At 38.8% G+C, this 16,427-nt stretch overlaps 1 protein-coding gene across 1 annotated transcript; it reads right to left on the bottom strand.

The window, feature by feature from the left end:
- Positions 1 to 2,964: 2,964 nt before the first annotated feature.
- Positions 2,965 to 13,215, bottom strand: adrb3a (adrenoceptor beta 3a). Its single transcript, XM_034692899.1, has 2 exons — positions 11,894 to 13,215; positions 2,965 to 3,838 (listed from the first exon to the last, which is right to left on the bottom strand). Exons 1-2 carry the CDS (start codon positions 13,201 to 13,203, stop codon positions 3,811 to 3,813), a joined length of 1,338 nt encoding a protein of 445 aa, XP_034548790.1. The 5' UTR covers positions 13,204 to 13,215; the 3' UTR covers positions 2,965 to 3,810.
- Positions 13,216 to 16,427: the final 3,212 nt, after the last annotated feature.

Here is a 16,427-nt window from a genome sequence, read left to right as displayed (position 1 = left end):
CACAAATAAGTGCACTAGATGGCAGTAGATTGCCAAACCCTGGAGTCAGTATGTCAATTAGGTGAGAAGGAGTAATTTGAGAAAAGGCACCGAGGACCTTTCTTCAGACTGGATTCAGAGTTTGTCAGGAAAGAAAGAGGAGGGTTGTATCCATTCATGACAGGTAACATATGGGGCACTGTAGTTTGTGGTTCTGAGACAGAGTATTAGCCGAGATATTTGTAGCTTTGCCCTTCTGTGATGGATTTTTCTCTGTGTGAATATTAATGTCAGGAGAGAATTGAGAGCCAAAAAGTGTTTTTGTGTCACTCAGACTACAAAACATTCACCTTTGACTTTGTTTGTTGTATGTTCCCCCCACTCTCCCAGTATTTTGAGCTGCAGTAAAATATCTGTGTGATGTCAGGTTATCTGTGTTTGCCCAGCTGTCTGTGAGAATAAGACAGCGCCAGAGTTGAAAAACAAATAGAAACAGAGAATCTTCTGTTAATTCTGTCAATCAAAACAAGTGATTATTAGAGTAAAAGACTTCTTGATTATATTTCTGTGATAACGTCAGGGGTTTATAGGTGAGTAGAGGAGGATGTCATGATAGAGGTTGGAAGGTAGACCCAGTGGTACGCTTCAGTGTAACCCTGCTGAAGCTAGTTACTTATCAAATTTAGGCTTTATTGACTCAATTGAATTTAAGAGCTCCTAATTATGAGCTCTGAGGTTGAAGATTGACATCACAGGACCTTTTTAGTGTCTGAAATGTGTCATGCTATCCAAAAAAAAAAAAGGATCACACTGATCAAGGACTTTGCTTGAAGTTTGCCTTGAAATAAAAGAACAGAATATCTTTTATGCAACATATTCTTACCTTGGTCCTCTCTGTGTGAATGCAGTCTGATTTGATTGAGTGCCTTCACCCTTTCTGCACCTGGTGACTGTTTTGCATTATGAACTAATATGTTAAACCAAGTGGTTAATTGTTAATAGCTCTTTGGACGCTCTTTTCCCTTTTATATCTATCTGATCCCGTCTTACCTTGAGTGTTAGCCTCTTCTTTCTTTCTTTCCCCTAAAACCTGCGTAGACTTAATTCAGTCTAACCAGGTTAAGAAAAAAACATAGTAATAAGAATCAGCTGATATGAATGGAGCTAAACCTCAGACAGGATGAGTTGGAATGGCTTTTTGTTGGAACTTGTTTCAGTTGTCACAAAGCTTGACTGCCAGAGCTCACGCTGGTTTGAGTTTGTTTTCTCATGTCCTGTGCTTGGCTCTTGGTTTCTTTGCAAAAGCTTTAAATTACTCCCATAACTTCAGAACAATGTGTGTTCTTAAAAAAGTTGCAGGGCCTGATGCTGGGTTCTGTATATGAAGTATCAATTAAAATAAGGAAGCTGAATTTAATTGTCTATGGACCTCACATCAGTATTTTTTTAACTAGTGAAGAAGATGTCAACATGGGGGTCTGGACCCCTCAAGGAGTTCTCTTGAAAGTCTTGCGGATCAGTACATGATACAGTGGTGAGGAAAAAAGCTGCATCATTGTTATACAAAGTAATATAAATTTCTTGGGAGTTTTCTTGATTTCTTGAAGAGGTGATATTACGCTCATTTTTAGGTTTTACGCATAATCTTCCTCTGATAGCTATGGAGTAGCTTTGCAGGATTCACAATTATTTCCTTATCTCAAGCTGGTGTCTTTAAAACCCCTCATTTCGCACTCTGTCTGGAAAGCCTTGTTTCAACTACTGTCTCTTTAAGGCCCACTCCAGCAATCCAGCAATCCAGACCCCAGCATTCATGAAGCAGCCTTCAAGTTGTCTCTCTTTTTAAAATGACAAATTTGCTCTCTTTGAATTACATTTACCAACTTGTGATGTCATGAGTTGAGCAAATCCCATGTTGATCTCACTGAATTCACATTTGACTTTTTGAACAAACCATTCAGAACACCTTGCAGTCTCATCCTGCGATTACTCCAACACTTGTTTACCTAACAATTTGAAACGTTGCCTCACGCATAGTTTGATATCAAACATTTTAACTTGATATTTTTATTTTTGAAATATGAAGAAAGCACAATACCACCTCTTACAGCAAAACTGGATAATACTTACCTGTCAAAGCCTCTTAAATGATGCCTTTTTTTGCGACTGACATCTGCCCAATTGATTCAATTTACGCTTGATTTTTAATCAGATTTAGTTCATGTTTGGCATTTCTTTATGTTCGGATGTAAACTAGTTGTGGTGATGACCTGGTTAAGCTTTTATATCTAAAAAGTTAGTTGAAAGCGAGCCCTTGAGTATAATTTTAACTTAGTACCATCAAGACTGACTTTACATGAAACTGATGAAAGGATCATCTGGAAATGTTTAAGATGGTTAATTATGTTAATCAGATGGTAGAAGTAGTAGTAGAAGTAAAATATTTCAATGACCTTATGACAGCCTCTCCTTAGTCATTACTTACTCATGGCGAGTTTGCACACAGAGCACACAAGATCCATGATACACAGTGTTATTGATATTTTTATTTCTCAATTCAACAGATGACGTCATGTAAGAAATAATGCACAAGGTGTTTCAGAATAAAAAAATAATGGATGGCATGGAGGTGATATCCTCTGTTTAGACATTTCATTTATGACTTTGTTTTGGATTTTCTTTTTTACCATGACCATTTTATCATTTGTTTATAAAAATGTAAGGGAATTGACCGGCAACAGAATTTGCTTAAGTTATTTAATGCTGAACCTTGAACAATTATTTAAACTGATTGCCAATTCAGTCCATCCAAGATTTTGCAGGGATACTGTGATGCATTTAAATTGTTGAAACACAATACATCCACTGTGGTCCACTGGGACTCTGATTCTGGAGCTCACAGAGGAGCCCTCAGCTTAAACAATTATGGAAATAAATAACACCCTCTGGTGCTGATAGAACAGCGAAGAGCAGACAGGATAATTCTTTAACAATTTAGAGAAGTTTATTTGATGACATACATGCCACACCTTTGGTAGAAATGGGAGTATTGATCCAGCTCGCAAAAAGCTGCAGGGGTTGGCGAAGATGTTTGTCACAAAAAGGTGCAAGTTTGGTTGAATTTGTGTGATCTCAAACTAACAATTTCCTGGAGGGACTGTATAATTATTGGTAGGGATTTTGTTGAGGTTTCCTGAACAGACATTCAAAAAGAAATAAACACTTCTTTGGTCATGGTATGAGAGAATAGGCCAGAGGATTTTAAGTAAGCAAGTCCCAGGTCCAGAAAAAGAGATTCTAGGACATCAACTGAAGACTCTTTGCCATGTACATTTTTGTTTCTTCTCTAAACAATGAAGACAGCCGTGTATAAGTTAGGCAATGTTTGTATTTTGCTACAGAATTAACATGTGTCATAAATAGATAACTTACCAGGCATTAAAAGTCAGTTTCAAACTTAAGGCCACGTACACTGTGTCCAAAGTTTTGCTGGAATGCTCTTCAAACCTCCATTTAAGTATTATCCTATTTGTGAATGTTGAGTCTACAAACAGTTCTTTGAGGACACTGGTCAGGTGTCACCTGACTTCTGACAGGAGCGTGTTGCAGCAATTATCTCTCATCCAAAGTTCAGGTCGCATTGGTCGCACTGACTAAATCAGCTGTTTTCAGCCCAGTTGCATCTCCTCTGCTATCCTCACATGACTTCGTTTTTCAGGCGTGGTGGTGGTGGTACTCTCACTAGTCGGTACTGTTTGGCCCCAGCTTTTGCAGGTATCATCGTTACATCTGGATGATGATACTTCTTTCAGTAGGTTGACATTTTACAGTTCATCCGTCTTTCTCCTGCAATGTGAAGCTGAAAAGAGATGGACAGATTAGCATTATAGTGAAGCATGTTGCTCCCACAAAACCCATGAGTGTTCCTCACATTACTTTGTGTGTTTCAACTGTATGCAGATGATACATTTTTTTGTTCTATTTTGGATACAATAATGGGACCAAACATCAACCCATTCGATTTTTTATCCTCTCTTCTCTGTTATGTGATATTTCACTCGGTGAACATATTAGGTTTTATTCTGAGTTTTAAGCTTCAATTGGTTTACAACATTTTACTTTCCATCTGATAAGAAAGCTACAAGTTGACAGCAACACTTTGCTGTCTCACAGGTAATAAGATGTGTTGTTGTATTTTACCCAGAAGGCAGCATCTCTTTCACTGCTGCATCTTCTCCCCTTTCCTTTTCTTGCTTCATACAGAGACGGTATGCAAAGTGACTCTCGTCTATTTATACTCCGGGATACTTTATTCCCCCTCGACAAAACAGGAATTCTGATGCTATCAACTCCACTGTACATGTCTCCACAGGAAGACATAAACCACCTGGACCTGTAAGCTTCACAGAAATGTGAATGCATGTGGGAGAAAAATATGCAGGAAACCATTAACAATGTGGCTTCAACAGAATTCCCAAAGTGCCGTAGACCCTTTTTTTTTTTTTTTTTCAGTTTGTTCGGTAAATCATGGGGGGCTTTTGTCTGGTTTACTCGTGTCATGTGCTGAAGAGTAGTTTCAAGCTGATGCAGTTGAATGATTTAATGGAAAAGACTCCAGGAATAATATTGTGTTGCACATTCTGTTAAATCTGATATTCACACGTGATACATGGTTTATTTTAAATCACAAACCACGGACATTGCATAGTTTGCATAGATTTGCAGTCTCGACTGAAGTTGAAGAATTTCAGTGCACAGAAGTTGAGGAGACTCCATCCATCATCTCTGCCTCAATTGTAGAGAAGTGTTTATGATATGCTCTGATTACATTCTATGCTGCCAGTATATTAGGTTGTACACCTATTTAGAGCTAACACAGCCTGAGAAAACAGACCTGTTAAAAATCTAATGTTGCATCATGACGGTTATAATACCTTTATTCGTATGATGATGATGATGAGGTTATGATGCTCAGTTTTAGTTTAAAGGCTTGTTGTGAAAATTAAAAGTAAGTGAATGTAGCCACTATGAGATCAGGCCGCCTATTAGCCATTTTTGAGACCACTAATGTCATGCAGTTATGCAGTCTTTGCTTAATGTTCATGTATTAGCTGGCTGGCTGATATTAGCAATAAATTGTCAGGAGCTGAAATGTTCAGTTAAGTGAGTACAATCAGCTGAGGTGACACCTCGCAGACAGTTTGCAGCACCCTATCAAAAAGGTTATGCCCTTAATGATGGATAACATTAAAGCAGCAGTAAGCAAAATGGATATTCCAAAACCTTTCGCCTCTACCTGTGCTTCCTCAAATCACACCCCTGAGCCCCTGCCTATAAAAAAGGACGACCTAACATCAAATTGTTGTCATCGCAATCCATCTATTCCACTCAGATAGTTGTGTTACATAGACTCAGAGCACAGAAACAGAGACAGCTGATCAATACACACCCAAAAAAGTTTAAAGTAGCAGCTGCTGTGCTTTCAGCGCTATGGAGGCGGGAGGGAGGGAGTGAGAGAAAGAAGGAGAGTTTGAGGTTTGAGGTTGTGCTTGTGCCTGGTGGGATAGCTCAGTTTTTTTTTTACCCTTTTCTATCAAGTGGCAACCCCCAGTCTCAAACTATGAAGCCCATGCGGAAGTGTTATAAACTGCAATACATCGAGAATCTGCTTGAGGCTGGCTGCAGAAACACCAGAAACCACATAGACATGAATGGGAAAAAGACGATCTTTGCAGCATTAATAAACATGTTTACAGCCTGGTTCAAAAAAGGGCATGGCTCTACGTAGCTAATTTCTCTATCGGCACACACTGTGGGGGGGGGGGGTTGAATTTTTGCCCAAATAAGGACATGACTGACTTGACTCCCGGATGGGAACACATAGCTGTTGGGTAGGAGGCTCTTTACGTCACACTATGCCTGGTTGATTAGCACATTTCCAATATGGCTGCAGCCATTGATTGGCTTCAAAACAGCGCTCAGGAACAGATTGGTGACGTCACGGATACTACGTCTATATTGTATACAGTCTATGTTTTCTATCCATGAATGGATCTTTGGTGGAAGAAGGTGGAGGGAGGCAAAGGACTCAAGGGGTTACAGGATACTGTGGACCAAGGCACCAAAATAAATATGTAAAGGAATAAAGAAAAAAGGAAAAGAAACTAAAGTAGTGAAATAAAAGTTTAAGTAGGAGATTTGAGAAGGAGAGCTGGCATGTCATGATTAAAGGTTTTACAAAGCTGCTGTGATTGGCTAGCTACATGCAAGCTAACCCTGATTGGTTGTTTAAACCAGCCTAGAAGGTATATGTGGATCACAGATTAGACACTTATCTGTTGATGTAAAGGAAAATTCAAATTTTGATATTCTGATCAAAAATTCTTACTTTGACTTATTCTCTAATTAAATAACAATGATGCCTGCTGTAGCTTTAAATATCAATTCAATTTAAACTGCTGAGTAACACAAAAACTCTGACTGTGTACAGTTGTCATGACTAGAGAATGAAGTAATGGTGATCAGAACTTTTTTTGTTGAACCATGGTGTAAAAAAGTTCAATTCTGCTGTGAAATTGCAGATGTTAATATGGTGTCTAACAGGTATTGATTGCTTGACTTCATATTTCTGTCCCTGAAGTTACTGCTTGTTTGTTTCTACATTTTTACACTTGATGTCATAAAAAAAAATCAATCCCACAGTGAATTAGTTCAATGCTTCTCTACTGCTGCTAATTTTTAATTCAAATGATTATTTTCATCCGCTAAAGGTGGGATAACTACAGCATCAAAGTACTGATGTTAAAACTTTTACTGCTGCTGTAATGCACACTTTTAATACGATACAAAGTCGAATAGTATTGCTGCTTTAAGTGTACACTCCAGTTTTCCTGACTTTTATCCATCCACATCTGATCAATTTGGACCTAAACAGTTCTCAGGTGAGCTCCCAGATGCCTCCATTTAAAGAGCGTGCTGCAGTGTGATTGTTTCTGATATCAGCCAGGCTTGAGAGGGAGAGTGGAGGTTTCCCTCAGGTCAATACCACCATGTTTTGCTTTACCCTGCTCCTCGTTTCATGCTGCCTTGCCCCTGATCCCACCCCGAGCTAACAAAATGCATATTATAGTCGAAGAAGAAAACATAGTTCAGAGCACACCAGCCTTTCTAAAAATACATCAAACAATCCAAATGTGTGCCAAAATGACATGCTATGCAGTGCCTTACTCGAACAGTCGGGCTGCTTGGAGTCACAATGAGGTGTAACCTGTCTCACATTAGCAGCTCAGTGAAGTAAAAAGCTTGTCAATCACACACCCAGCTTTAGTTCTTGTTATACACAAGACTAATCCAGCACAGTGCATGATACATTAGCAATGTCTGTTTACATGTTTCTATATTTTCACATTTCTTCTGCTATAACACAGTGACCGTTATGAAGCTCTGGGAGGGTACAGCACACTTGGGTGGGAAACACAATTATATCCAATGATACAGTTTATTCCTGTAACACAGTTACTTCAAATCCAAAGGTGCCAGCTTTATAAACACAATGTTCTTTTAGGTCTGTTTTCATGTAACATGTCTGTTATATTTACACTATCATTTAGAGTAATGAACCATTAATGGGGACATTGGTGAGCCAGTATTTGTGCTACAAATGGTATCCTCCATTATCTCTGTGTTTTATGTCACGTCTTGGTTATTTGTGATTTCTTGTACCCAAATATATAAAAAATAAAGGAGATTTAATGGTGTGAGCAGGTTTTATTTCTAAAATGCAGACAAGAACATGTCCATGTCCTGTCAGTGGTGTACTCAGGTTGTTTGAGGCGGCAGGGGCGAAAACTAAAAAAGGGCACCTCCTTTCAAACCCAAGGTACTCACAGTTGATGGTCAATTTAAAGTATTTTGAGCATCTAACACTTAATTTCCTCTATTGTGATGAATATTAATGTGAGCAATTCAGTTGAAGAATGAAAACACAATACTTCTGATACATTTCTATATTATTGATTATATTACATTACAATTAACATAACATAAATAGCTTCATGGGCATTCCAGGGGACACTTTTCACATGTAATTCCCTGGAGGGGCATCCAAAGGGCACTTTTGTGCATTTAATCCAACAATGAGCAACCCAGAGGGTAGCTTTTTACAGATATCCAGAGGATCGTTTTGCAAATTAAGTTCAAAGGAAGTGCATCCAGAGGACACTTTTTTCAGGTTTATATATTCAAGGGTCGTCCAGAGGGCCCTTTCTCACGTGTTTTCCACTGAAAGGGCATCCGAGAAGGCAATTTGTAATGTTTTATCTAATTCAAGATGGCACTTAAGCGCGTTTTCTTTGGGGCAGGAGGGCACCACTGAATCCTGGTATTATCCCTGTGCCATTTGTCTGCTTTTCTCATGAGATCCTACCACTCATTATTCTTCTATTGTTTTTCTTGGAGTGCATTTCATGGCCACATTATGCCATTTTCTCACTTTCTAAACCAGTTTTTTTCTCAGTTGTTGAGCAACATGTTGACAAGCATTTCCCCTGTGTTTCCTAAGACGGAAATTTTGATGCACAAGCTTAAAGAAAGCTCTATAATTACAACACGGTTAAATGCTCTAACATGCCTGTATGGCTCCTGTGCTATTGCTGTTCAGGATATAAAATGTTTAGCACTATTTTAGTTGAATTCCAGAGTTTTCAATTGTGGACAACTAAATGCTCATTAAACTGTGAACATTCTCTTCAGGACAAGTCTATTTTTTGACATCCTAATACACTGAAGCCACCTGTTTTACTGAAGAGCAACATTACTGGCAAAGTCGAAGTTGCTGAAAAGAAGTCAAAAAGTTAAAAATAAACTCGTGAACAGCACGGCTTCACATATCTGCCCTCACCTCCACTTTGATGATCAAAGACATTTTAATATGTCATCATGAAATATAACTTAGCAGAACATTTATCCAGGGGGATCCATGAAAAACTGCAAATGTCACAGAGCGTGGTGCATACGTGACAGAAGCTTGGGGCGGCTGTGGATGTTGATAAGGGCAGCAGTGATATGCCTGCATGTATTTCTCTGAAAACAAAGTCACTATTGATGATGGCCGATTTGTGCAATGTGCTGCAGTGCAGACACATTTCCCTGGTAACCATTCATGTCAGTGGCTGTCTTCTTTTATACCTGATTATGCACGCTGTTACCAGGTATAAAAGAAAGTATGCTGCTTAATTACTCTTTTCTGTTGCTAGTAATATATACTTAGTGTCAGAGGTATATTGCGCTTTGAATTGGCCTTTGTATGATTGGTGCTTTATAAATAAACTTGCCTTGCCTGCAGATGCTATTCCGGGCATGTAAGCAATATCTACCCACTAAGCAGTTCTGCCTCTACCTGGAAACATCTTATTCCTTTGTATAACCTGAGCTGTGGCTCTTCAGAAGTCACTCTCTAACAGCTGGTCTTACTTATGATTTTAATCCAGTTCAAAATGGCAGGGTGAGTCTGCTGAGCCTTTCCTCTGGGCTGATTTACAATAGAACACTCAAGGCTCCTTTTAAGGAAGGCTCCTTTTTATATGCTCTAAATGCTTCCCCTTTCACTGTCCCATTGATTTTTGTCTGATAAAATACCACTGAGAGGATGTCATTTAAGCAGAGAAGAAAGTGATATATAGAGTATAAACTAAATATTTGAAAATCACTTCCCATCGTCATAAAGTAGGATTACTTCTGGGAACTCACAGGGAAGTGAGTGTCTTTGATGTAAATCTTGTTCCTCTTTAATTAATTGTAATGTAACTTAAATAATGTTGTGAATTTAGATTTAACTTTCTTAAATTGGAAAAGACATTTAATATTTACATTTATTTACTGTTAACAAATGGATTAATTTTAATGATAATTTAGGAGTTCAAACTTAATAAGTACATCATGATAGAAATTCATATACACTTACTCATTCATAATTTCAATCAAGTTATTCAATCATTTATCAGAATGTGTATTAGCTTGAAAACTTTACCCTTTGTTACAACAAACAGAAGCTTACGACTGTGAATTTAATATTTAACATTTTATATTCGTACAATAATATTTTTGTGTTAATGGGAATTAAAAAACTAATTTCAAATGAAGAATACTAAATTCAATTTAAAACCAAATACTGTACTGTAAAAAATCAAGCCTAAAATCTTTATACCCACTTTTCTTTCACTTATAATTGAGTATGAGTCCAGATCCTATTGTAGATCTACATCCCATTTGTTCTTTACAGTGTTAGTGACCCAAATATTAAGCTGACCAACCTCAGTTAACCTGGTTTAAAGAGGGTGTTCTCATTGGCTGTCTCAGTGTTGTAAACAGCCTCTCAGTTCTGGGGGAATCTTGTGTGTGGGTGATAAAGATTTATCAGCTGCAGGGGGTGTTTGGGCAGGGCACACTGAGGCCCACTCTGTGGCCCAGAGACACACTGATATTTAGAAATGTGCTGAGCAGTTCTCAGAAACACCACACAGGGCTTTTACAGAACACAAAGTCATCGTTTCTTTATCTGATTTTCTAAGGATACCACATAATAGCACTGACAAATAAAAGTTTTCTCTACCATAAAATATTATTCTAGTCATTTTTGTGTTAAGCCTTCCAAACACAGTGCCAGTGACTGTGTTCTACTGAACTGTGATCTGTTACTTATTTTTACAACATTAACATCAGCTAAAATAAAGGATTGATTACAGGTACTGCAGTAACTGATAGTGGTTCCATACTCAAACCATTATTGAGTCATGCTTTAATAAAAAAAAATGTTCAGTTTCACTTTTCACATTTTAATATTGTAAAATCTCAATAGCGGCCAATGCTTCAGATGTGATTTATTTTTCTGCACTATTCCACATAAATTATTGTACTTACAGACTGATTGTACGCATACTACTTTATTTTTAGGAAATACACAGCAGACATTAAAACATTCAAAAGTAAAATATTTTGTGTAGTGTACTCTTCCTTTTTTGTAGAAGTGGTGAAAGTTTCATTAGTAGCATCAAGTTGATATCCAGGATGCCTATTTAATGCCTTTAATCTGGGCACACTGTGTATTCTGAAGGATTAGAATGCACTATACCAAAACAATGAAATGATATACTAAGTTAACCTTTATCATACGTACAAGCAAATAATAATTTAAGAAATGTTGAATATATTTTCAAAAAAAAAAAAAAATGTTTTCAAATATCCTTGAAACTCATTATTACCCTAAAACAACATGGCTTTTATCATTTTGATTTGTCACATCATCATTTTATTTTTGTATGTATATGTATATATGTATGTCCAATCAAATGATATTAAATATGACGAATTATCTTTGCTAATTGTCTTCTCTTTAACTGGCTTTGTGTGTTTTTGTAATCCTAATTTGCATGAATCTACAGGTCTCAAAAGCACGAAAGAGACTAGTGAGTAAAGAAGACCGCTTATTTACCTGCAAATTAATTCTACATTGTAAGCCTTTGCAATTCTGCTTAACAGAGCAAGTGATCTGCTCATATGTCACATGGTAGACTCCTTATGTAACCTTATTCTTAGTCGAATAAGTGTGTAAACAAAGGGCTTTAAAAAAGGTAGCCTCAGATGAAAAAACAAACAAACTATACAGTACAGTGGAGACTTGATGTGAAGGGTTGGTGTTACTCTCAAATATGATTCACCTAGGTGTAATATAAAGAAAGTAGTGTCATAGTTCAATTGTTAGATAAATAAATCATACTTTTTATTCTTGAACACATAATTTCAGATTGGATAAATAATTTGTGCCCCTATCAACATGTCAGTTTTAGCTATTTATATTCTCATTGTGTAAAAACAGAAGTGACACTGTAGGAAAATGAAAAAAGTTAAAGACACTTACAATGTGGTTTCTGGTTCTGAAGAGTCACTGAACTGTGCGCTGCCGTTGGACTGCAGAGGTCCAGATGAAACCTCCTCACTTTTGCTGCTTCCCTGAGTGCTGGTCAGGCTCTCGTTGCCCTCCATCATACTAGCAGTTTTCTGAAAGGAGCTGGCTCTGCCTGAATCAGCCTGCCACAGGAAGCAGGAGCAGCGAGTCTGCAGCTCTTTGTAGAAAGTGTTCAACTGCAGGGCAGGCAGCCACGGACAGCCCAGCAGGTTCTTGAACGCCGTACGGAACTCTGGACTCCTGCAGTAGATGATGGGATTGAGGCCGGAGTTGATGTACCCCAGCCAGTTTAACAGTCTGAAGATCCTATCTGAGGGGACTCTTTTATCAAATGCGTTGATGATGTTGGCCACAAAAAAAGGAAGCCAGCACACAGTGAAGGTCCCCATGATGATGCCCAAAGTCTTGAGGGCCTTGTGCTCTTTCACAACCATGACCCGCGACGATCTCCGCTTGGAGCCCTTTCTCCGCTCTATATTGTTGCAGTTATTGGATCCTATGCATGCCGACGGCAGGATGTTGTTGATGTTGGGGGAACTTTGTATCTTTGCTGTCAGACACTCGTGTTGGAAACGCATTCGATTCTTATCTATGAGTTGAACCTGCCGTGTGGCGATTAAAAAGACTCTAGCATACACAAATATCATTATGAGCAGAGGAATGTAGAACGACACAGTCGAGGATATTATTGCAAAGGCCCTGTTGGTCACAAAGTCACAGCATTTAGGGTTATCATAGCAAGTCTTTGCTGCTTCATCGTCATCTTCACGCCAATACCCTTTCATAATTGGTACAAAGGAAATTAAAGCGGACACAACCCAAACTAAACAAACTATTACTCTTGAACGTCGCTTGTTAAGAAGGACCTTGTATCGGAGTGGTCTTGTAATGGCTATATACCGATCCACAGCTATGACGCAAAGAGTCTCAATGCTTGCCGTCACACACAGGACGTCCACAGAAGTCCAAATATCGCAGCATGTTTCACTGAGCTGCCAGTTTCCCGTCATGACTATAGTGGCCCCAAGAGGCACGACCAGGACCCCCATGATGAGGTCAGCGCACGCCAGCGACATAATAAAAATGTTTGTTGTTGTTTGTAGCAGTGAAGTTCGCGTTACAGCTATGATGACCAACAGGTTTCCTACCACTATGGTCAGTATGATGGGGACCAGTATGACCAGGCTCCAGGGTCCCAGTGCAGGATGGTAGGGTGCTGTCGATGAGTTAGTCACATTTGAAGCGCTCAGGTAACCTTCCATACTTTACCCGCTCAACTCAACAAGAGTTATATGGAGATGTGTTTTTCAAGTCTGAGTTAAAAAAAGCACATCTTCTAATAAGCATCATAGTTGTGGGTGAGTATTAAGTCTTCCTACTTAATATTCATTCTTCACTTCTTTTACATTTCACACCCTGAGAGGTTGTTTTGAAGTTTTCAGGAGGCAAAAGTTCCTTTCCATGTTTCAAAGACGTTGTTGTTCCTGGACGTTCTTCCAGAGTAGGCATGGTTTCCAAAATAAAGTATCCAAACTGTCCACAAAGCCAAAAAAAAAAAGTTCCCAGGGTTGCAGAGCTCTCAAGAATCTGGGAAATGTTCGGTTAAAAAAAAGTTTTCAGGAAGAAACCCCAGCTTTGTCCATTTAAATTCGTCCAGTGGGAGTAGAGTAGTTTACTGTGTTTTCACTGAGTCCTGTATGAGCCACAATGCCACAGTTGGACTGTTGAAGATCAAGCAACAGTAACACTGCTGCAAGAACCACCAGAGAGCACCAGAGGGGCTGCACCCTCTCTCTCTCTCTCCCTCTCTCTCCCTCTCTCTTTCTCTATCTCTCTCTCTGTCCCAGTCTCTCTGTCTCGTTCAGGTTGCCCAAGATTGCATTGGCTGTAATCGCACCCTGGCTGAGGGCGGAGGGGAGGAGTTAAAAAGTGTGCCTGTGTGCTAAAGTCATACAGGGATCAGTACCCTAATAGAGCCACACACACAGAAAGAATCGTACACACACTCTCACATACAAATACACTTGTATATGTCTGTAAGCAAAGATCAGCTACTGCACATGAGCAAGTACATTGTTTGATATGTTATAAAGTCTCATTGTGCCTGAAAAAGTATGATACTGTATTTCTTGTAAGTTCAAACATATACGATGACCATTAGCTCTTAGTTCTTGGTGTCAGTGATGTTGTGTTGAATGTAGCAGCAGCTACACTAAACTTACTTAAACCTAAACCGTACCTGTCACCTGACTGTGTCAACAATGTGACAAGCTTTTCTCACTATCAGCTATTGTTGTCATTGTTAATGTGCATCATTTATTCTAACACAAGCTTTGTCAGAAACACAAAAATGTTGGACTGTTTTGGCAAATGTAACTCTATAATTGTAATAACACCTCATTATCTCCTTTTGAATACTACGAGTTTAAAGGTCCCAGAAGTTTGGTTTCTGATACTGTTTGTGGTCTACTTTGCAGACCACAAGGCACGCGGCACCCCCAACTGTACAGAGCAGGAAATAAGTGCCCTTCCTCTGACTCAAAGCAGTAAAAGAAAATAATAGATCGTTATCTCAATGTTACTCAAGCTTGTGCACTGAAGAAGAACAATCAGCCGAATGCCTAGGATGCGATTAACTTCAGATATTCAGTGCTCGGCTGCGATGCTGGGCTCTCTTGTCACCGGGCAGTTCCTTCTTTGGTCTGATCAGCTCAACAACTGCAGCTGTGATTACTCTGCTATTATTCTCACCTTGTAGTTTACTTTTACTTAATGTGAAGGAAATATTTGCGGGCAGTCATGAGCCTTACATGATGATTTCACAGCCTAAGTATTTCTCATTTCATTCATTCATATTCCACCATTTACTGTTTTTAAATGCAGTTTTATCCTAGTAGGGCTGTCGCAATGTACAGGTATTGACAATAACCTTCTTTAAAAAAAAAAAAAAAAAATAATTGATATTGTGCTAAAAATAAGCACACAGTACCTTGTTGGTTTATACTAGGGGATGGTAGTTATTATCCATGCTGGTTGCCACTCACCATACAACAGAAAAAAGACAACAAAGCAGCAGCAGCAACTGGCTAGCCTTTACAGCAGTGTGTGGCCATTACTGTTGCAGAAATACTATCAGAAGAAATGACAGATGAGAGCAAGGTACTCTACTCACACCCCAAAATAGTCCTTGCTAGTATGAGAGTTTTTTTTATTATTTAAAAAAGATGGAGGCATCCGTTACGCAGAATGACTTGGAGAAGAAGATAGAAGAAGCCCAAGGGGGTACCGCCTGGCCCATAACTTTACTTTTTTGTCTTTCTCTCATCACTTTTCTGTGTAATTTACATCCTAGACAAACAGCTTTTTTAAGTCACTGCACACATAACTACTCAGCACCTAACAGCAGAACGTCGGTTTACAACTAGGTTATCATTTAGCAGCGAAATGAGACGCATTCTTATCAAAGAATATGGAAGAGCAAGGTAAAAGAAAGTGTGCACCGTGACTCTAGACCACATGCATCAATGATAAAGTTGCTCTGTATCTGTGAGATATGTAAATAGCAACTGTTAGGGGGCATATTTGCCAAATCAATTTTGATATTAGGTGATGTGAGGTGATAAATCAGTGTTGTGTTCTGATGCTGCGTAACAGCAAACAATAAGAACATTAAACTGAAGTTAATGTATATTTTTCAAAGCTTTAGCTTTTTCAAAACTCCTGTCGACACATAATTATTTTATCACTCAATGGTTTTGAGGAGAAGTTGACAGTCACACAATGTCTCCCTTCCCTTCCGCCTCCTCAACGTCAAGTTTTTTTTTGTTTTCTGTCTGCGTCACTTTGTCACTCATCAGACAGGAAGTTATGGAGCTGTGAGTGCATTTACAAAAGGGAAAAAGCAGGCGAAAGCAAAATACAGAGGTCTTTTTAAAGTTGATAACCAAGAGGCCCCATCTGATGGCATTTCTGCTGATGAAGGTCACTGCTGTGCAGCTGACAACTTGATGGATGGTCTTTTGTCTTCGCGTGAGAAGATGCCATTGGTGAATCTGAACCTGGTCCTAGTCAAGTCAAGCATGACAGCTGGCACAAGCTGCGTTGTTGATAGTTAAATCAGCTCTGACAGCTTTCTCACCATTACACAGAGCCTCGTGATGGTAACATGATTGTACTGTGCATGCAGTCAATCTTATTACATAATACATCATTGCGAGGAAATACTTTTTTTCACTTTGCATACCTGACAAGTGATTGTTGTTGATTGTAGTTAAAGTTTAGGATTCTTTTTACATTTGTTGTTATGTAATGTACCCATTAAAATCACATGAGTGCAAGCTGGTCAAGACATCAGTGATTTTTATGTTTCACTACATGCCAAGTAAGGGATAATAAATGGTGATTGGGTGGTTATGGGAAATAGAATGCTGACAGGGTGAGACAGGTCCCGAAGCAATCCATACATTATCGTGCTTACTACTGGGCT

The sequence above is a fragment of the Notolabrus celidotus genome, chromosome 9, assembly GCF_009762535.1.
Source record: "Notolabrus celidotus isolate fNotCel1 chromosome 9, fNotCel1.pri, whole genome shotgun sequence".
Classification (NCBI taxonomy): Eukaryota; Metazoa; Chordata; class Actinopteri; order Labriformes; family Labridae; genus Notolabrus; species Notolabrus celidotus.
Note: the sequence above shows the minus strand (reverse complement) of the source record. Positions and strands in the feature narration are given on the sequence as shown.

What these genes read in the sequence shown, in the direction of transcription:
- adrb3a (XM_034692899.1), bottom strand. Translation starts at nt 13,203, where the DNA reads ATGGAAGGTTACCTGAGCGCTTCAAATGTGACTAACTCATCGACAGCA. An exon ending in TCAGAACCAGAAACCACATT is followed by an intron (nt 3,839 to 11,893) that starts GTAAGTGTCTTT and finishes ATCTCTTTTCAG; the next exon opens with CTTCACATTGCAGGAGAAAG.